Source organism: Heptranchias perlo, unplaced genomic scaffold (genome assembly GCF_035084215.1).
Source record: "Heptranchias perlo isolate sHepPer1 unplaced genomic scaffold, sHepPer1.hap1 HAP1_SCAFFOLD_886, whole genome shotgun sequence".
In the NCBI taxonomy this organism is placed as follows: domain Eukaryota; kingdom Metazoa; phylum Chordata; class Chondrichthyes; order Hexanchiformes; family Hexanchidae; genus Heptranchias; species Heptranchias perlo.
In genome coordinates, this window is record NW_027139925.1 from 48,679 (window position 1) to 68,588 (window position 19,910).

The following is a 19,910-nucleotide window of genomic DNA, read 5'->3' on the forward strand; positions in this document are numbered from 1 at the left end:
TGGGCATTGGACCAGGCTGGGGGTGGGCATTGGACCAGGCTGGGGGTGAGCATTGGACCAAGCTGGGGGTGAGCATTAGACCAGGCTGGGGGTGGGCATTGGACCAGGCTGGGGGTGGGCATTGGACCAGGCTGGGGGTGGGCATTGGACCAGGCTGGGGGTGGGCATTGGACCAGGCTGGGGGTGGGCATTGGACCAGGCTGGGGGTGGGCATTGGACCAGGCTGGGGGTGGGCATTGGACCAGGCTGGGGGTGGGCATTGGACTAGGCTGGGGGTGAGCACAGATATCTGGGGGTGGGCATTGGACCAGGCTGGGGGTGGGCATTGGACCAGGCTGGGGGTGGGCACAGATATCTGGGGGTGAGCACAGATATCTGGGGGTGAGCACAGATATCTGGGGGTGGGCACAGATATCTGGGGGTGAGCACAGATATCTGGGGGTGGGCACAGATCTCACCCCCTTCATGGCCCAATACCTCAGGACAATCACAGTCAGGTTCTAAGGTGATCACCTTGAGTGGGGTATTGGGGGGCCAGGGGTGCCCGTGGAACTGTACCCTGGCAGGAGGCAGAATCTTCGGATGGGGAGGGAAGATAAAGCAGCCAATTCCTTGCTGTGACTTCACTTTCGTCACCCTGTGTGACTTTTGAGTTGGGGAAAAATCATCAAAATTCCCATCTCTGTCCCCCGACCAGAGCACAGAAGACACCCACACTCACTTCCTGTCCACATTTATAATGGGAACAACTCATGTTAACCTGTCAGGCTGTAATTACATCCTCCCACTAGTGGAGGGCACCACTGACTGGACAGGAACATGTTATTAAAATGTGATAAGTTTCTCTCGGCATTTACCATGAAAATGTGCCTGGAGGAATTTGTAACAGGAATACAATAATAAGGACAGGAGGTATGACATTACAATGAAGTCTGCAAGCCCCACTCCAATTATCCTCCACCCTCGAACCCCCCTTCACCTGAACAATACATTTGATTTTGATTTCTTTTGTTTTACGCCAGACAAGTGCCAGGCAATGACCATCTCCAACAAGAGAGAGTCTAACCACCTCCCCTTGACATTCAACGGCATTACCATCGCCGAATCCCCCACCATCAACATCCTGGGGGTCACCATTGACCAGAAACTTAACTGGACCACCCATATAAATACTGTGGCTACGAGAGCAGGTCAGAGGCTGGGTATTCTGCGGCGAGTGACTCACCTCCTGACTCCCCAAAGCCTTTCCACCACCTACAAGGCACAAGTCAGGAGTGTGATGGAATACTCTCCACTTGCCTGGATGAGTGCAGCTCCATCAACACTCAAGAAGCTCGACATCATCCAGGACAAAGCAGCCCGCTTGATTGGCACCCCATCCACCACCCTAAACATTCACTCCCTTCACCACCGGCGTACAGTGGCTGCAGTGTGTACCATCCACAGGATGCACTGCAGCAACTCGCCAAGGCTTCTTCGACAGCACCTCCCAAACCCGCGACCTCTACCACCTAGAAGGACAAGAGCAGCAGGCACATGGGAACAACACCACCTGCACGTTCCCCTCCAAGTCACACACCATCCCGACTTGGAAATATATCGCCGTTCCTTCATCGTCGCTGGGTCAAAATCCTGGAACTCCCTTCCTAACAGCACTGTGGGAGAACCGTCACCACACGGACTGCAGCGGTTCAAGAAGGCGGCTCACCACCACCTTCTCAAGGGCAAATAAGGATGGGCAATAAATGCCGGCCTCGCCAATGACACCCGCATTCCATGAACAAATAAAAAAAATGTGTAACAACATGGCGATCAACTGGTCAACTTAAATATTTCCTGAGCTAAAGTGCTGTATATTTGGGAGTCAATGCCAGCATGTTTTGGTGCCCCATCAATCGGCACTGATCGAAAACCAGCATCTTTGGTAAAGGAGCAATAGTGACTATGGAATGTCAGTTCAAATTAAAGACTTGTATTTCTATTCCAATCTCTCAGAAACATCCCAAACACTTCATAGACAGTGAATTACTTGGAAGTATAATCACCCTTCTAATGTAAGGAAATATGGCAGCCATTTTTCACACATGAAGATACTACAAACAGCAATGAAATGAATGACTTGTTCACATATTTGTCGTGGTATTGGTTGAGGGAATAATGTTGATTGGGAGAACCACCTGCTCTACTTCAAATAGTGTCTTGGGATGGAAAGCAGCCACCTGAACAGGCAGACAGTGTAATATATTGTCCGAACGAGAGCAACCCTGAAAATGCAGCATTTCATCAGTAAAGGACAGAGGAGAAGCAGAGATGACAGTACAGAATCACAATGGACCAAATCCCTCCCCATTCCTTCCCATTGTATGGAAACACAACAGAACAAATCCCATCCCATTGTGTGGAATCCGAATGGAACAAATCCCTTTTTATCCAGTCTCATTGTATGGAATTCCAATTGACCAAATCTCATTTAATTCAGTCTCATTGTATGGAATCCCAATGGATAAAACCCCTTTTTATCCAGTCTCATTGTATGGAATCCCAATGGTCCAATCCCGTTTTATCCAGTCTCATTGTATGGAATCCCAATGGTCCAAACCCCATTTTATCCAGTCTCATTGTATGGAATCCCAATGGTCCAAATCCCTTTTTATTCAGTCTCATTGTATGGAATCCCAAAGGTCCAAATCCCTTTTTATTCAGTCTCATTGTATGGAATCCTAATGGTCCAAACCCCTTTTTATTCACTCTCATTGTATGGAATTCCAATGGTCCAATACCATTTTTATCCAGTCTCATTGTATGGAATCCCAATGGATGAAACCCCTTTTTATTCACTCTCATTGTATGGAATCCCAATGGATAAAACCCCTTTTTATCCAGTCTCATTGTATGGAATCCCAATGGATAAAACCCCTTTTTATTCACTCTCATTGTATGGAATTCCAATGGTCCAATCCCCTTTTTATCCAGTCTCATTGTATGGAATCCCAAAGGTCCAAATCCCTTTTTATCCAGTCTCATTGTATGGAATCCCAATGGATAAAACCCCTTTTTATTCAGTCTCATTGTATGGAATCCCAATGGTCCAAATCCCTTTTTATCCAGTCTCATTGTATGGAATCCCAATGGACAAAATCCCTTTTTATTCAGTCTCATTGTATGGAATCCCAATGGATAAAACCCCTTTTTATCCAGTCTCATTGTATGGAATCCCAATGGATAAAACCGCTTTTTATTCAGTCTCATTGCATGGAATCCTAATGGATAAAACCCCTTTTTATTCAGTCTCATTGTATGGAATCCCAATGGTCCAAATCCCTTTTTATTCAGTCTCATTGTATGGAATCCCAATGGATAAAACCCCTTTTTATCCAGTCTCATTGTATGGAATTCCAATGGTCCAAACCCCATTTTATCCAGTCTCATTGTATGGAATCCCAAAGGTCCAAATCCCTTTTTATCCAGTCTCATTGTATGGAATCCCAATGGATCAAACCCCTTTTTATTCACTCTCATTGTATGGAATCCCAATGGTCCAATCCCGTTTTATCCAGTCTCATTGTATGGAATCCCAATGGTCCAAACCCCTTTTTATCCAGTCTCATTGTATGGAATCCCAATGGTCCAAACCCCTTTTTATCCAGTCTCATTGTATGGAATTCCAATGGTCCAATCCCCTTTTTATCCAGTCTCATTGTATGGAATCCCAAAGGTCCAAATCCCTTTTTATCCAGTCTCATTGTATGGAATCCCAATGGATCAAACCCCTTTTTATTCACTCTCATTGTATGGAATTCCAATGGTCCAATACCCTTTTTATCCAGTCTCATTGTATGGAATCCCAATGGATCAAACCCCTTTTTATCCAGTCTCATTGTATGGAATCCCAATGGATCAAACCCCTTTTTATTCAGTCTCATTGTATGGAATCCCAATGGATCAAACCCCTTTTTATTCAGTCTCATTGTATGGAATCCCAATGGTCCAATCCCGTTTTATTCAGTCTCATTGTATGGAATCCCAATGGATAAAACCCCTTTTTATCCAGTCTCATTGTATGGAATCCCAAAGGTCCAAATCCCTTTTTATCCAGTCTCATTGTATGGAATCCCAATGGACAAAATCCCTTTTTATTCAGTCTCATTGTATGGAATCCCAATGGATAAAACCCCTTTTTATCCAGTCTCATTGTATGGAATCCCAATGGATAAAACCGCTTTTTATTCAGTCTCATTGCATGGAATCCTAATGGATAAAACCCCTTTTTATCCAGTCTCATTGTATGGAATCCCAATGGATAAAAACCCTTTTTATTCAGTCTCATTGTTTGGAATCCCAATGGACAAAATCCCTTTTTATTCAGTCTCATTGTATGGAATCCCAATGGACAAAACCCCTTTTTATCCAGTCTCATTGTATGGAATCCCAATGGATAAAACGCCTTTTTATTCAGTCTCATTGTATGGAATCCCAATGGATAAAACGCCTTTTTATTCAGTCTCATTGTATGGAATCCCAATGGATAAAACCCCTTTTTATTCAGTCTCATTGTATGGAATCCCAATGGATAAAACCCCTTTTTATCCAGTCTCATTGTATGGAATCCCAATGGTCCAAATCGCTTTTTATTCAGTCTCATTGTATGGAATCCCAATGGATAAAACCCCTTTTTATTCAGTCTCATTGTATGGAATCCCAATGGTCCAATCCCCTTTTTATCCAGTCTCATTGGACGGAATCCCAATGGATAAAACCCCTTTTTATTCAGTCTCATTGTATGGAATCCTAATGGATAAAAACCCTTTTTATTCAGTCTCATTGTGTGGAATCCCAATGGATAAAAACCCTTTTTATTCAGTCTCATTGTTTGGAATCCCAATGGACAAAATCCCTTTTTATCCAGTCTCATTGTATGGAATCCCAATGGATAAAACCCCTTTTTATTCAGTCTCATTGTATGGAATCCTAATGGACAAAACCCCTTTTTATCCAGTCTCATTGTATGGAATCCCAATGGATAAAACCCCTTTTTATTCAGTCTCATTGTCTGGAATCCCAATGGTCCAAATCGCTTTTTATTCAGTCTCATTGTATGGAATCCCAATGGATAAAACCCCTTTTTATTCAGTCTCATTGTTGGGAATCCCGATGGACAAAAATCCCTTTTTATCCAGTCTCATTGTATGGAATCCCAATGGATAAAACCCCTTTTTATCCAGTCTCATTGTATGGAATCCCAATGGTCCAAATCACTTTTTATTCAGTCTCATTGTATGGAATCCCAATGGATAAAACCCCTTTTTATTCAGTCTCATTGTTGGGAATCCCGATGGACAAAAATCCCTTTTTATCCAGTCTCATTGTATGGAATCCCAATGGATAAAACCCCTTTTTATCCAGTCTCATTGTATGGAATCCCAATGGTCCAAATCGCTTTTTATTCAGTCTCATTGTATGGAATCCCAATGGATAAAACCCCTTTTTATTCAGTCTCATTGTTGGGAATCCCGATGGACAAAAATCCCTTTTTATCCAGTCTCATTGTATGGAATCCCAATGGTCCAATCCCGTTTTATCCAGTCTCATTGTATGGAATTCCAATGGTCCAAACCCCTATTTATCCAGTCTCATTGTATGGAATCCCAATGGTCCAAACCCCATTTTATCCAGTCTCATTGTATGGAATTCCAATGGTCCAATCCCCATTTTATCCAGTCTCATTGTATGGAATCCCAAAGGTCCAAATCCCTTTTTATCCAGTCTCATTGTATGGAATCCTAATGGTCCAAATCCCTTTTTATTCAGTCCCATTGTATGGAATCCCAATGGATAAAATCCCTTTTTATTCAGTCTCATTGCATGGAATCCCAATGGATAAAATCCCTTTTTATCCAGTCTCATTGTATGGAATCCCAATGGTCCAAACCCCTTTTTATCCAGTCTCATTGTATGGAATTCCAATGGTCCAATCCCCTTTTTATTCAGTCTCATTGTATGGAATCCCAATGGATAAAACCCCTTTTTATCCAGTCTCATTGTATGGAATCCCAATGGTCCAAACCCCTTTTTATCCAGTCTCATTGTATGGAATTCCAATGGTCCAATCCCCTTTTTATCCAGTCTCATTGTATGGAATCCCAATGGATAAAACCCCTTATTATCCAGTCTCATTGTATGGAATCCCAATGGTCCAAATCCCTTTTTATCCAGTCTCATTGTATGGAATCCCAATGGACCAAACCCCTTTTTATCCAGTCTCATTGTATGGAATCCCAATGGTCAAAATCCCTTTTAGTTCAGTCTCATTGTATGGAATCCCAATGGACCAAATCACTTTTTATTCAGTCACATTGTATGGAATCCCAATGGAGCAAATCCCTTTTTAATCAGTATCATTGGATGGAATCCGAATGGAAAAAACCCTTTTTATTCAGTCTCATTGTATGGAGTCCCAATGGACAAAATCCCTTTTTATTCAGTCTCATTGGATGGAATCCCAATGGAAAAACCCCTTTTTATTCAGTCTCATTGTATGGAATCCCAATGGAAAAACCCATTTTTATTCAGTCTCATTGTGTGGAATCCCAATGGAAAAAAAACATTTTTATCCAGTCTCATTGTATGGAATCCCAATGGAAAAACCCCTTTTTATTCAGTCTCATTGTATGGAATCCCAATGGATAAAACCCCTTTTTATTCAGTCTCATTGTTTGGAATCCCAATGGATAAAACCCCTTTTTATTCAGTCTCATTGTTTGGAATCCCAATGGATAAAACCCCTTTTTATTCAGTCTCCGTGTATGGAATCCCAATGGTCCAAATCCCTTTTTATTCAGTCTCATTGTATGGAATCCCAATGGATAAAACCCGTTTTTATTCAGTCTCATTGTATGGAATCCCAATGGACAAAATCCCTTTTTATCCAGTCTCATTGTATGGAATCCCAATGGATAAAACCCCTTTTTATTCAGTCTCATTGTATGGAATCCCAATGGATAAAACCCCTTTTTATTCAGTCTCATTGTATGGAATCCCAAAGGATAAAACCCCTTTTTATCCAGTCTCATTGTATGGAATCCCAATGGATAAAACCCCTTTTTATTCCGTCTCATTGTATGGAATCCCAATGGATAAAACCCCTTTTTATTCAGTCTCATTGTATGGAATCCCAAAGGATAAAACACCTTTTTATTCAGTCTCATTGTATGGAATCCCAAAGGATAAAACCCCTTTTTATTCAGTCTCATTGTATGGAATCCCAAAGGATAAAACCCCTTTTTATCCAGTCTCACTGTATGGAATCCCAAAGGATAAAACCCCTTTTTATCCAGTCTCATTGTATGGAATCCCAATGGATAAAACCCCTTTTTATCCAGTCTCATTGCATGGAATCCCAATGGTCCAAATCCCTTTTTATCCAGTCTCATTGTATGGAATCCCAATGGTCCAAATCCCTTTTTATCCAGTCTCATTGTGTGGAATCCCAATGGTCCAATCCCCTTTTTATCCGGTCTCATTGTATGGAATCCCAATGGTCCAAACCCCTTTTTATCCTGTCTCATTGTATGGAATCCCAATGGATATAACCCCTTTTTATTCAGTCTCATTGTATGGAATCCCAATGGTCCAAACCCCTTTTTATCCAGTCTCATTGTATGGAATTCCAATGGTCCAAACCCCTTTTTATTCAGTCTCATTCTATGGAATTCCAATGGACCAAATCCCTTTTTATTCACTCTCATTATATGGAATCCCAATTGCCCAAACCCCTTTTTATCCAGTCTCATTGTATGGAATCCCAATGGACAAAACCCCTTTTTATTCAGTCTCATTGTATGGAATCTCAATGGACAAAATCCCTTTTTATTCAGTCTCATTGTATGGAATCCCAATGGATAAAACCCCTTTTTATTCAGTCTCATTGTATGGAATCCCAATGGATAAAACCCGTTTTTATTCAGTCTCATTGTATGGAATCCAAATTGTCCAAATCCCTTTTTATTCAGTCTCATTGTATGGAATCCCAATCGACAAAATACCTTTTTATTCAGTTTCATTGTATGGAATCCCAATGGATAAAACCCCTTTTTATCCAGTCTCATTGTATGGAATCCGAATGGTCCAAACCCCTTTTTATCCAGTCTCATTGTCTGGAATCCCAATGGATAAAACCCCTTTTTATTCAGTCTCATTGTATGGAATCCCAATGGATAAAACCCCTTTTTATTCAGTCTCATTGTATGGAATCCCAATGGTCCAAACCCATTTTTATCCAGTCTCATTGTATGGAATCCCAATGGTTCAATCCCCTTTTTACTCAGTCTCATTGTATGGAATCCCAATGGTCCAAACCCCTTTTTATCCAGTCTCATTGTATGGAATCCCAATGGATAAAACCCTTTTTTATCCAGTCTCATTGTATGGAATCCCAATGGTCCAAAACCCCTTTTGATCCAGTCTCATTGTATGGAATTCCAATGGTCCAATCCCCTTTTTATCCAGTCTCATCGTATGGAATCCCAATGGACGAAACCCCTTTTTATCCAGTCTCATTGTATGGAATCCCAATTGTCAAAATCCCTTTTAATACAGTCTCATTGTATGGTATCCCAATGGACCAAATCACTTTTTATTCAGTCACATTGTATGGAATCCCAATGGAGCAAATCCCTTTTTAATCAGTATCATTGGATGGAATCCGAATGGAAAAACCCCTTTTTATTCAGTCTCATTGTATGGAATCCCAATGGAAAAACGCCTTTTATTCAGTCTCAGTGTATGGAATCCCAATGGAGCAAATCCCTTTTTATTCAGTCTCATTGGATCGAATCCGAATGGAAAAACCCCTTTTTATTCAATCTCATTGGATGGAATCCCAATGGAAAAACCCCTTTTTATTCAGTCTCATTGCATGGAATCCCAATGGAAAAACCCATTTTTATTCAGTCTCATTGTATGGAATCCCAATGGAAAAAAAACCATATTTATTCAGTCTCATTGTATGGAATCCCAATGGAAAAATCCCTTTTTATTCAGTCTCAGTGTATGGAATCCAAATGGACAAAATCCCTTTTTATTCAGTCTCAGTGTATGGAATCCCAATGGACAAAATCCCTTTTTATTCAGTCACATTGTATGGATTCCCAATGGAGCAAATCCCTTTTTATTCAGTCTCATTGTATGGAATCCGAATGGAAAAACCCCTTTTTATTCAGTCTCATTGTATGGAATCCCAATGGATAAACGCCTTTTTTTCAGTCTCATTGTATGGAATCCCAATGGAAAAACCCCTTTTTATTCAGTTTCATTGTATGGAATCCCAATGGAAAAACCCATTTTTATTCAGTCTCATTGTATGAAATCCCAATGGAAAAAAAAACATTTTTATTCAGTCTCAGTGTATGGAATTCCAATGGTCCAAACCCTTTTTGATCCAGTCTCATTGTATGGAATCTCAATGGTCCAAACCCCTTTTTATCCAGTCTCATTGTATGGAATTCCAATGGACAAAACCCCTTTTTATTCAGTCTCATTGTGTGTAATCCAAATGGTCCAATCCCCTTTTTATCCAGTCTTATTGTATGGAATCCCAATGGTCCAATCCCTTTTTTATCCAGTCTCATTGTATGGAATCCCAATGGTCCAATCCCCTTTTTATCCAGTCTCATTGTATGGAATCCCAATGGAAAAAAACCCATTTTTATTCAGTCTCATTGTATGGAATCCCAATGGAAAAAAACCCCTTTTTATTCAGTCTCATTGTATGGAATCCCAATGGTCCAATCCCCTTTTTATCCAGTCTCATTGTATGGAATCCCAATGGTCCAATCCCCTTTTTATCCAGTCTCATTGTATGGAATCCCAATGGTCCAACCCCTTTTTTATCCAGTCTCATTGTATGGAATCCCAATGGTCCAATCCCCTTTTTATCCAGTCTCATTGTATGGAATCCCAATGGAAAAAAACCCATTTTTATTCAGTCTCATTGTATGGAATCCCAATGGAAAAACCCCTTTTTCTTCAATCTCATTGCATGCAATCCCAATGGAAAAACGCCTTTTTATTCAGTCTCAGTGTATGGAATCCCAATGGAAAAAAACCCATTTTTATTCAGTCTCATTGTATGGAAACCCAATGGAAAAACCCCTTTTTATTCAGTCTCAGTGTATGGAATCCCAATGGAAAAACCCCTTTTAATTCAGTCTCATTGGATGGAATCCCAATGGACAAAATCCCTTTTTATTCAGTCTCATTGTATGGAATCCCAATGGACCAAATTCCTTTTTATTCAGTCTCATTGTATGGAATCCCAATGGTCCAAATCACTTTTTATTCAGTCTCATTGTATGGAATCCCAATGAAGCAAATCCCTTTTTATTCAGTCTCATTGGATGGAATCCCAATGGAAAAACCCATTTTTATTCAGTCTCATTGTATGCAATCCCAATGGAAAAACGCCTTTTATTCAGTCTCAGTGTATGGAATCCCAATGGACAAAACCACTTTTTATTCAGTCTCAGTGCATGGAATCCCAATGGACAAAACCCCTTTTTATCCAGTCTCATTGTATGGAATTCCAATTGTCCAATCCCCTTTTTATCCAGTCTCATTCTATGGAATCCCAATGGTCCAATCCCTTTTTTATCCAGTCTCATTGTATGGAATCCCAATGGACAAAACCACTTTTTATTCAGTCTCAGTGCATGGAATCCCAATGGATAAAACCCCTTTTTATTCAGTCTCATTGTATGGAATCCCAATGGTCCAAACCCCTTTTTATCCAGTCTCATTGTATGGAATTCCAATGGTCCAATCCCCTTTTTATCCAGTCTCATTGTATGGAATTCCAATGGTCCAATCCCCTTTTTATCCAGTCTCATTGTATGGAATCCCAATGGTCCAATCCCTTTTTTATCCAGTCTCATTGTATGGAATCCCAATGGTCCAATCCCTTTTTTATCCAGTCTCATTGTATGGAATCCCAATGCTCCAATCCCCTTTTTATCCAGTCTCATTGTATGGAATCCCAATGGAAAAAAAACCATTTTTATTCAGTCTCATTGTATGGAATCCCAATGGAAAAACCCCTTTTTATTGTCTCATTGTATGGAATCCCAATGGAAAAACTCCTTTTTATTCAGTCTCAGTGTATGGAATCCCAATGGAAAAAAACCCATTTTTATTCAGTCTCATTGTATGGAATCCCAATGGAAAAACCCCTTTTTATTCAGTCTCATTGTATGGAATCCCAATGGAAAAACCCCTTTTAATTCAGTCTCATTGGACGGAATCCCAATGGACAAAATCCCTTTTTATTCAGTCTCATTGTATGGAATTCCAATGGTCCAAATCCCTTTTTATTCAGTCTCATTGTATGGAATCCCAATGGAGCAAATTCCTTTTTATTCAGTCTCATTGGATGGAATCCCAATGGAAAAACCCATTTTTATTCAGTCTCATTGTATGGAATCCCAATGGAAAAACGCCTTTTATTCAGTCTCAGTGTATGGAATCCCAATGGTCCAATCCCCTTTTTATCCAGTCTCATTGTATGGAATCCCAATGGTCCAATCCCCTTTTTATCCAGTCTCATTGTATGGAATCCCAATGGAAAAACCCATTTTTATTCAGTCTCATTGTATGGAATCCCAATGGAAAAACGCCTTTTATTCAGTCTCAGTGTATGGAATCCCAATGGTCCAATCCCTTTTTTATCCAGTCTCATTGTTTGGAATTCCAATGGACAAAACCCCTTTTTATCCAGTCTCATTGTATGGAATCCCAATGGTCCAAACCCCTTTTTATCCAGTCTCATTGTATGGAATCCCAATGGATAAAACCCCTTTTTATCCAGTCTCATTGTATGGAATTCCAATGGACAAAACCCCTTTTTATTCAGTCTCATTGTATGGAATCCAAATGGTCCAAACCCCATTTTATCCAGTCTCATTGTATGGAATTCCAATGGACAAAACCCCTTTTTATTCAGTCTCATTGTATGGAATCCCAATGGTCCAATCCCCTTTTTATCCAGTCTCATTGTATGGAATTCCAATGGACAAAACCACTTTTTATCCAGTCTCATTGTATGGAATCCCAATGGTCCAATCCCTTTTTTATCCAGTCTCATTGTATGGAATCCCAATGGTCCAATCCCTTTTTTATCCAGTCTCATTGTATGGAATCCCAATGCTCCAATCCCCTTTTTATCCAGTCTCATTGTATGGAATCCCAATGGAAAAAAAACCATTTTTATTCAGTCTCATTGTATGGAATCCCAATGGAAAAACCCCTTTTTATTGTCTCATTGTATGGAATCCCAATGGAAAAACTCCTTTTTATTCAGTCTCAGTGTATGGAATCCCAATGGAAAAAAACCCATTTTTATTCAGTCTCATTGTATGGAATCCCAATGGAAAAACCCCTTTTTATTCAGTCTCATTGTATGGAATCCCAATGGAAAAACCCCTTTTAATTCAGTCTCATTGGACGGAATCCCAATGGACAAAATCCCTTTTTATTCAGTCTCATTGTATGGAATTCCAATGGTCCAAATCCCTTTTTATTCAGTCTCATTGTATGGAATCCCAATGGAGCAAATTCCTTTTTATTCAGTCTCATTGGATGGAATCCCAATGGAAAAACCCATTTTTATTCAGTCTCATTGTATGGAATCCCAATGGAAAAACGCCTTTTATTCAGTCTCAGTGTATGGAATCCCAATGGTCCAATCCCCTTTTTATCCAGTCTCATTGTATGGAATCCCAATGGTCCAATCCCTTTTTTATCCAGTCTCATTGTTTGGAATTCCAATGGACAAAACCCCTTTTTATCCAGTCTCATTGTATGGAATCCCAATGGTCCAAACCCCTTTTTATCCAGTCTCATTGTATGGAATCCCAATGGATAAAACCCCTTTTTATCCAGTCTCATTGTATGGAATTCCAATGGACAAAACCCCTTTTTATTCAGTCTCATTGTATGGAATCCAAATGGTCCAAACCCCATTTTATCCAGTCTCATTGTATGGAATTCCAATGGACAAAACCCCTTTTTATTCAGTCTCATTGTATGGAATCCCAATGGTCCAATCCCCTTTTTATCCAGTCTCATTGTATGGAATTCCAATGGACAAAACCCCTTTTTATCCAGTCTCATTGTATGGAATCCCAATGGTCCAATCCCCTTTTCCACTGCCACAAATTCATTCACATCCAAACCTCGTTTGGTGTTGATGTTGAAAACACATGAATGTTTTCTGTTTGTTGGCATCAGTCCTCAGTCTCCCTTTTCCTGAATTGAGACTGTGTCCACTTGTCCGACTTTCAATTTGAAGCAATATTTTCATTTTACCTCGTCCTTACTTTTAACTGCATCTCCCAGTCCATATCATCTCTCAAATGCCTCCTTTCCAGGCTAACAAGCCCAATTCTCCCCAGTCTTTCCTCATAACTTGGTCCAAATCTAATGATCCGTCTCATCGCTCCTCTCTGCATTGCCTCCAGCCTCTGAATGTCTCCCTTGTTTCTCAGTGAATGTTGAGAAACTGGTTTAAGTGTGTACAAGTATATTTTGGAAGCTATTTAAATCCAAACACTTTTCACAAGGAAAGAGGCACAAATCAAAACATTTTTACAAGTGCTTTTAACATAGCTCAGAGTGGTTTTGTTGGGTTTCAACAAGTTTCTTTCTAACTGTTGTGCCTCCGTGATTGTAAACCCAGCACTAAACGGAAAATCAGGAGCTCTTTTGAAAATACAACTCAAACCCCAATGGGTTAGCTGAATGGATAACGACAGGACATGTGTATGGAATATGACTGAGTTTAGGTGTCTATCACTAAAATTGAGTGACTGTGGACTCCTTGGTGTCACTGTCACAGGCGTGTTAATTTAACCACTGCACTGCAGATATTCAAAGACTTGGCCCAGATCGTCCAACAAAGCCATCCATTCAATCCAGAGAGCTGGAGGTGTTTGCTATCTTTTGGTGGGGAGAGGAGAGTGGCTTGATTGATAGCCGTGTCTGGGGTGATGTGGACAGAGCCAAAAACAAGCAGCTCAGGGAGAACTGTCACCACACAGACTGCAGCGGTTCAAGGCGGCTCACCACCACCTTCTCAAGGGCAATTAGGGATGGGCAAAAAAATGCCAGCCTCGCCCACATCCCAGGTGCTGCCTCCTGCCGGCCAGTCTGAGGCAGCCAGGGATGCTGGGCTAGACTGATTCTCTGGCAGTTTCACCATATGACAAATGAGCACTTATGGTTTAAATTAATATTGAGAGATAGTTCACAAACATCTTATTGAACTGTAGAGAATATAAGTGTGTGTGTGAGAGAGAGAGAGAGAAAATATGAAAGACAAGGCAGATGCAGCCATGGATCGTTTATTTTAGCACCCAGCTCCTGCACAGGCTGGCAGCTTCCCACAGGATTATTCAAAGGAAAAGGAGTTTTCCTCGACTGCAGATACGTAACACAACTCACGATCAGGCTTCACGGCGATGCCTCAGTCCTGCCAACTGAAACATTCCCATCCCACCCATCTTTGGGAGGAGTTTATTGTAATAAACACCCACTCCCCACTGCAACCTCCTCAGTGAAGCTTCACCGTCACATCACCTTCTCCCCAATACCCACACCCTCCCACCCCAGACCTGGATAAGGTCTTCCGACCTCATCTTTCCATTACGTTCCATTCGCACAAGAAAAGGTCCTTTTTGTTCCCTCCAAAAGAGAGACTGGCAGCAAATCCTGATCTTTAGTCCATCTCCATCAGGTTGCTGCGAGATTCCCGGGATACCATGAGACGCATCAACTGGTTCTGGAATTTCTCAAACTTCTTGACATCCTGAGCTTGGTCTGTCTTGTACTGCAGGCACTGCGGGGGGGGGATGCAGGGAAGGAAAGAGCAAGCAAGAATAAAACGAGTGTGGTCCTGCAGAGCCGTAACTCGATAATTAACAATGCCCAGTCACACTACTGGCCGTTTGATATCATTGAGGCAGAGGTTACTGCTCGGTGAATGTAACCAGAGAGAATGCATCCTCACCCAGCACAATGGGTAAACCATGAGTGAAACTGTACCCCATTACACTGTCCACATGAGTGCCGAATAACCTCGTCAGGCTGGACATCACTAACTTCACCAGACCACAGCCAGAGACTGTCCGAACCACACAGGCAACGTCTCAGACACTGATCCCATGGGTCGGTGACACAGCTCCATGGTCACTGATCGGTTCAACCAGCTCCCAACCACCAGGCAGAGAGCTGCTATCCCTGGGGAGGGAGTCAGCACCTCCCAGCAACATACAGTCCAATATAAGGTGGTGACAGTGACTCCCAGAAGTCCACTCTCTCCAGTCAGGGGTCAGACCTGAACAGCTTTGGAAACGGCCACAAACATCTGATGAGAGAAACAGCAGAGTTCAGCTGAGGTCCCTTTCTGCTGCTCTCAGTCCTGAGTCAGTGGAGACGTGATCTACCAGTTCCCGCTCCCCTCCAGTGTGCTCGTGTTTCAGAGAAACAATCCACACCCTGGGTATTGCACCCTTTGGGAATGACCAGACTCAGAGCGGTGACCAAGGAAACAGCTCAAACTCATGGCCAAGATCAGTCACCCCTTCCCCGCAACCCCCAACCCACCTCTCCCGCAATCCCGCATCCCCACCCCACCTCTCCCCATCCCCACCCCACCTCTCCCCATCCCCACCCCACCTCTCCCCATCCCCACCCCCACCTCTCCCCGCAAACCCACCTCTCCCCGCAACCCCGTCCCCTCCCCGTCCCCTCCCCGCCCCCATCCCCGCCTCCCCGCCCCATCCCCGCCACCCCGCCTCTCCCCATCCCCGCCACCCCGCCTCTCCCCGCCACCCCACCCCTCCCCATCCCCATCCCCTCCCCATCCCTCCCCGCCCCCACCCCTCCCCGCCACCCCGCCTCTCCCCATCCCCGCCACCCCGCCTCTCCCCATAACCCCGCCACCCCGCCTCTCCCCATCCCCGCACCCCGCCTCTCCCCGCCACCCCGCCTCTCCCCGCCACCCCGCCTCTCCCCATAACCCCGCCACCCCCGCCTCTCCCCATAACCCCGCCACCCCCGCCTCTCCCCATAACCCCGCCACCCCGCCTCTCCCCATAACCCCGCCACCCCGCCTCTCCCCATAACCCCGCCTCTCCCCATAACCCCGCCTCTCCCCATAACCCCGCCTCTCCCCATAACCCCGCCCTCTCCCCATAACCCCGCCTCTCCCCATAACCCCGCCTCTCCCCATAACCCCGCCTCTCCCCATAACCCCCGCCACCCCGCCTCTCCCCATAACCCCGCCTCTCCCCATAACCCCGCCTCTCCCCATAACCCCGCCTCTCCCCATAACCCCGCCTCTCCCCATAACCCCGCCTCTCCCCATAACCCCCGCCTCTCCCCATAACCCCCGCCTCTCCCCATAACCCCGCCTCTCCCCATAACCCCGCCTCTCCCCATAACCCCGCCTCTCCCCATAACCCCGCCTCTCCCCATAACCCCGCCAACCCCGCCTCTCCCCATAACCCCGCCACCCCGCCTCTCCCCATAACCCCGCCACCCCGCCTCTCCCCATAACCCCGCCACCCCGCCTCTCCCCATAACCCCGCCACCCCGCCTCTCCCCATAACCCCGCCACCCCGCCTCTCCCCATAACCCCGCCACCCCGCCTCTCCCCATAACCCCGCCACCCCGCCTCTCCCCATAACCCCGCCACCCCGCCTCTCCCCATAACCCCGCCACCCCGCCTCTCCCCCATAACCCCGCCACCCCGCCCTCTCCCCATAACCCCGCCACCCCGCCTCTCCCCATAACCCCGCCACCCCCGCCTCTCCCCATAACCCCGCCACCCCGCCTCTCCCCATAACCCCGCCACCCCGCCTCTCCCCATAACCCCGCCACCCCGCCTCTCCCCATAACCCCGCCACCCCGCCTCTCCCCATAACCCCGCCACCCCCGCCTCTCCCCATAACCCCGCCACCCCGCCTCTCCCCATCCCCGCCCCAACCCCTCCACTCACCACAACATCGTCAGTCACTTTCATAGAGAGGAGTCCAGCACAGTGTCGATACTTAATAACCACCCGCACCTAGAACAGAACAAGGAGAGTGAGCAACCAGGCGGGGGGGGGGGGGGGCGGCGACAGATACCGGGGAGGGGGGGCGACAGATACGGGGGGGGGGGGCGACAGATACGGGGGGGGGGGGCGACAGATACGGGGGGGGGGGGGGCGACAGATACGGGGAGGACGACAGATACGGGGGGGGGGGGGGGAATACAGCGGGACCCCAGGGTGGGACCCCCGGGCTGGTTTGATACCCCGCCCCCCGGGGCCCCGCAGGTACCTTCATGGGCTCGGACAGGCAGAGTTTCTCCGCCGCCCGGACGAACTCCTCCCCAGTTGTGGATGTAAGTCATGGTGGGCGGGCAGTCGGTGCTCGGTCCGCGGCCTCTCCCTGTCCCTCGGTCTCGGTCCGGGGCCTCTCCCTGTCCCTCGGTCTCGGTCCGGGGCCTCTCCCTGTCCCTCGGTCTCGGTCCGGGGCCTCTCCCTGTCCCTCGGTCTCGGTCCCCGGCCTCTCCCTGTCCCTCGGTCTCGGTCCCCGGCCTCTCCCTGTCCCTCGGTCCCCGGCCTCTCTCTCTCCCTGTCCCTCGGTCCCCGGCCTCTCTCTCTCCCTGTCCCTCGGTCCCCGGCCTCTCTCTCTCCCTGTCCCTCGGTCCCCGGCCTCTCTCTCTCTCCCTGTCCCTCGGTCCCCGGCCTCTCTCTCTCCCTGTCCCTCGGTCCCGGATCACCACTCAGCACAAGATGGCGGCCGCCCCGCCCCCGCCCCGGATGTTCCAGCAACAACCAATCACAGGGCGCAAAACTAAGCTGGCGGCGAACAGCCAATGAAGAGTGTGCACACGGTCCCCCCGGGAGACGGAGAGAGAGAGAGAGAGAGCAGCACAGAGTGACCATGTCAGGATCTGACACCAGGTTACAGTCCAACTGTTTGATTTGAAAATCACAAGCTTTCGGAGGCTTTCTCCTTCGTCAGGTGAAGTGTGGGATTCCTTGAACGTTACCGCATTTATAGTCAGAGAACAATGCCTGGTGATTACAGATAATCTTTCCAACTGCCCGTTGTCAAGGCAATCAAAGTGTTCAGACAGAGAGACATTATATACAGGACCACCGAATATACAAACGGCCAGAACAAAAGACAGAGAGAGAGAAACATCCGAAAGAACATAAGAAATAGGAGCAGGAGTCGGCCAATCGGCCCCTCGAGCCTGCTCCGCCATTCAATAAGATCATGGCTGATCTGATCCCAACCACAAATCTAAAGAACACAAGAAGTCGGAGCAGGACCCGGCCACATAGCCCCTGGGCCCTCTCCGCCACCCACAGGGCATTGACCGATCCGAACTCAGCTTCATGTCCAATTTCCTGCCCGCTCCCCAAGGAAGAGAAAGACAGAGAATGACCCGTTGTGTTAAAAACAGATAACTTTTTTCGCTGGTGGGGTTACGTGTAGTGTGACATGAACCCAAGATCCCGGTTGAGGCCGTCCTCATGGGTGCGGAACTTCGCTATCAATTTCTGCTCGACGATTTTGCGTTGTCGTGTGTCTCAAAGGCCGCCTTGGAGAATGCTTACCTGAAGGTCAGTGGCTGAATGTCCATGACTGCTGAAGTGTTCCCCGACTGGGAGGGAACCCTCCTGTCTGGCGATTGTTGCGCGGTGTCCGTTCATCCGTTGTCACAGTGTCTGCATGGTCTCGCCAATGTACCATGCTCTGGGGCATCCTTTCCTGCAACGTATGAGGTAGACAACGTTGGCCGAGTCACAGGAGTATGAACCGTGTACCTGGTGGGTGGTGTCCTCTCGTGTGATGGTGGTATCTGTGTCGATGATCTGGCATGTCTTGCAGAGGTTGCCGTGGCAGGGTTGTGTGGTGTGGTGGACGCTGTTCTCCTGAAAGCTGGGTAATTTGCTGCGAACGATGGTTTGTTTGAGGTTGGGTGGCTGTTTAAAGGCGAGTAGTGGAGGTGTGGGGATGGCCATAGCGAGGTGTTCGTCATCATCAATGACATGTTGAAGGCTGCGGAGAACATGAAGTACTGGACGACGAAGGGTACTCTGTTGGTTGCATCCCGTGTTAGTCTTCTGAAGAGTTCTTGCGATTTTTCGCTGTGGCCCGTCGGAACTGTCGATCGACGAGTCGAGCGTCATATCCCGTTCTTACGAGGGCGTCTTTCAGCGTCTGTAGGTGTCCATCGCGTTCCTCCTCGTCTGAGCAGATCCTGTGTATTCACAGGGCCTGTCCATAGGGGATGGGCTCTTTGATGTGGTTAGGGTGGAAGCTGGAAAAGTGGAGCATCGTGAGGTTGTCCGTGGGCTTGCAGTAGAGTGAGGTGCTGAGGTGCCCGTCTTTGATAGAGATTCGTGTGTCCAAGAAAGAAACCAATTCTGAGGAGTAGTCCATGGTGCGCTTGATGGTGGGATGGAACTTGTTGATGTTATCGTGTAGTCTCTTCAGTGATTCTTCGCCATGGGTCCATAGGAAGAAAATGTCGTCGATGTATCTGGTGTATAGAGTTGGTTGGAGGTCCTGTGCAGTGAAGAAATCCTGCTCGAACTTGTGCATGAAAATGTTGGCATATTGGGGTGCGGCCATGAGGACGGCCTCAACCGGGATCTTGGGTTCATGTCACGCTACACGTAACCCCACCAGCGAAAAAAAGTTATCTGTCTTTAATACAACGGGTCATTCTCTGTCTTTCTCTTCCTTTTGGATGTTTCTCTATCTCTCCCTGTCTGTCTTTTGTCCTGGCCGTTTGTATATTCGGTGGTCCTGGAGGTAACATCACTCTGTCTGAACACTTTGATTGCCTTGACAACG

At 45.8% G+C, this 19,910-nt stretch overlaps 1 protein-coding gene across 1 annotated transcript; it reads right to left on the minus strand.

The window, feature by feature from the left end:
• Positions 1-14,374: 14,374 nt before the first annotated feature.
• Positions 14,375-17,833, minus strand: srp9 (signal recognition particle 9). Its single transcript, XM_067981716.1, is given in 4 exon segments — positions 14,375-14,884; positions 17,048-17,116; positions 17,373-17,423; positions 17,425-17,833. Coding segments are annotated over 4 exon segments (261 nt in total). The 5' UTR covers positions 17,446-17,833; the 3' UTR covers positions 14,375-14,764.
• Positions 17,834-19,910: the final 2,077 nt, after the last annotated feature.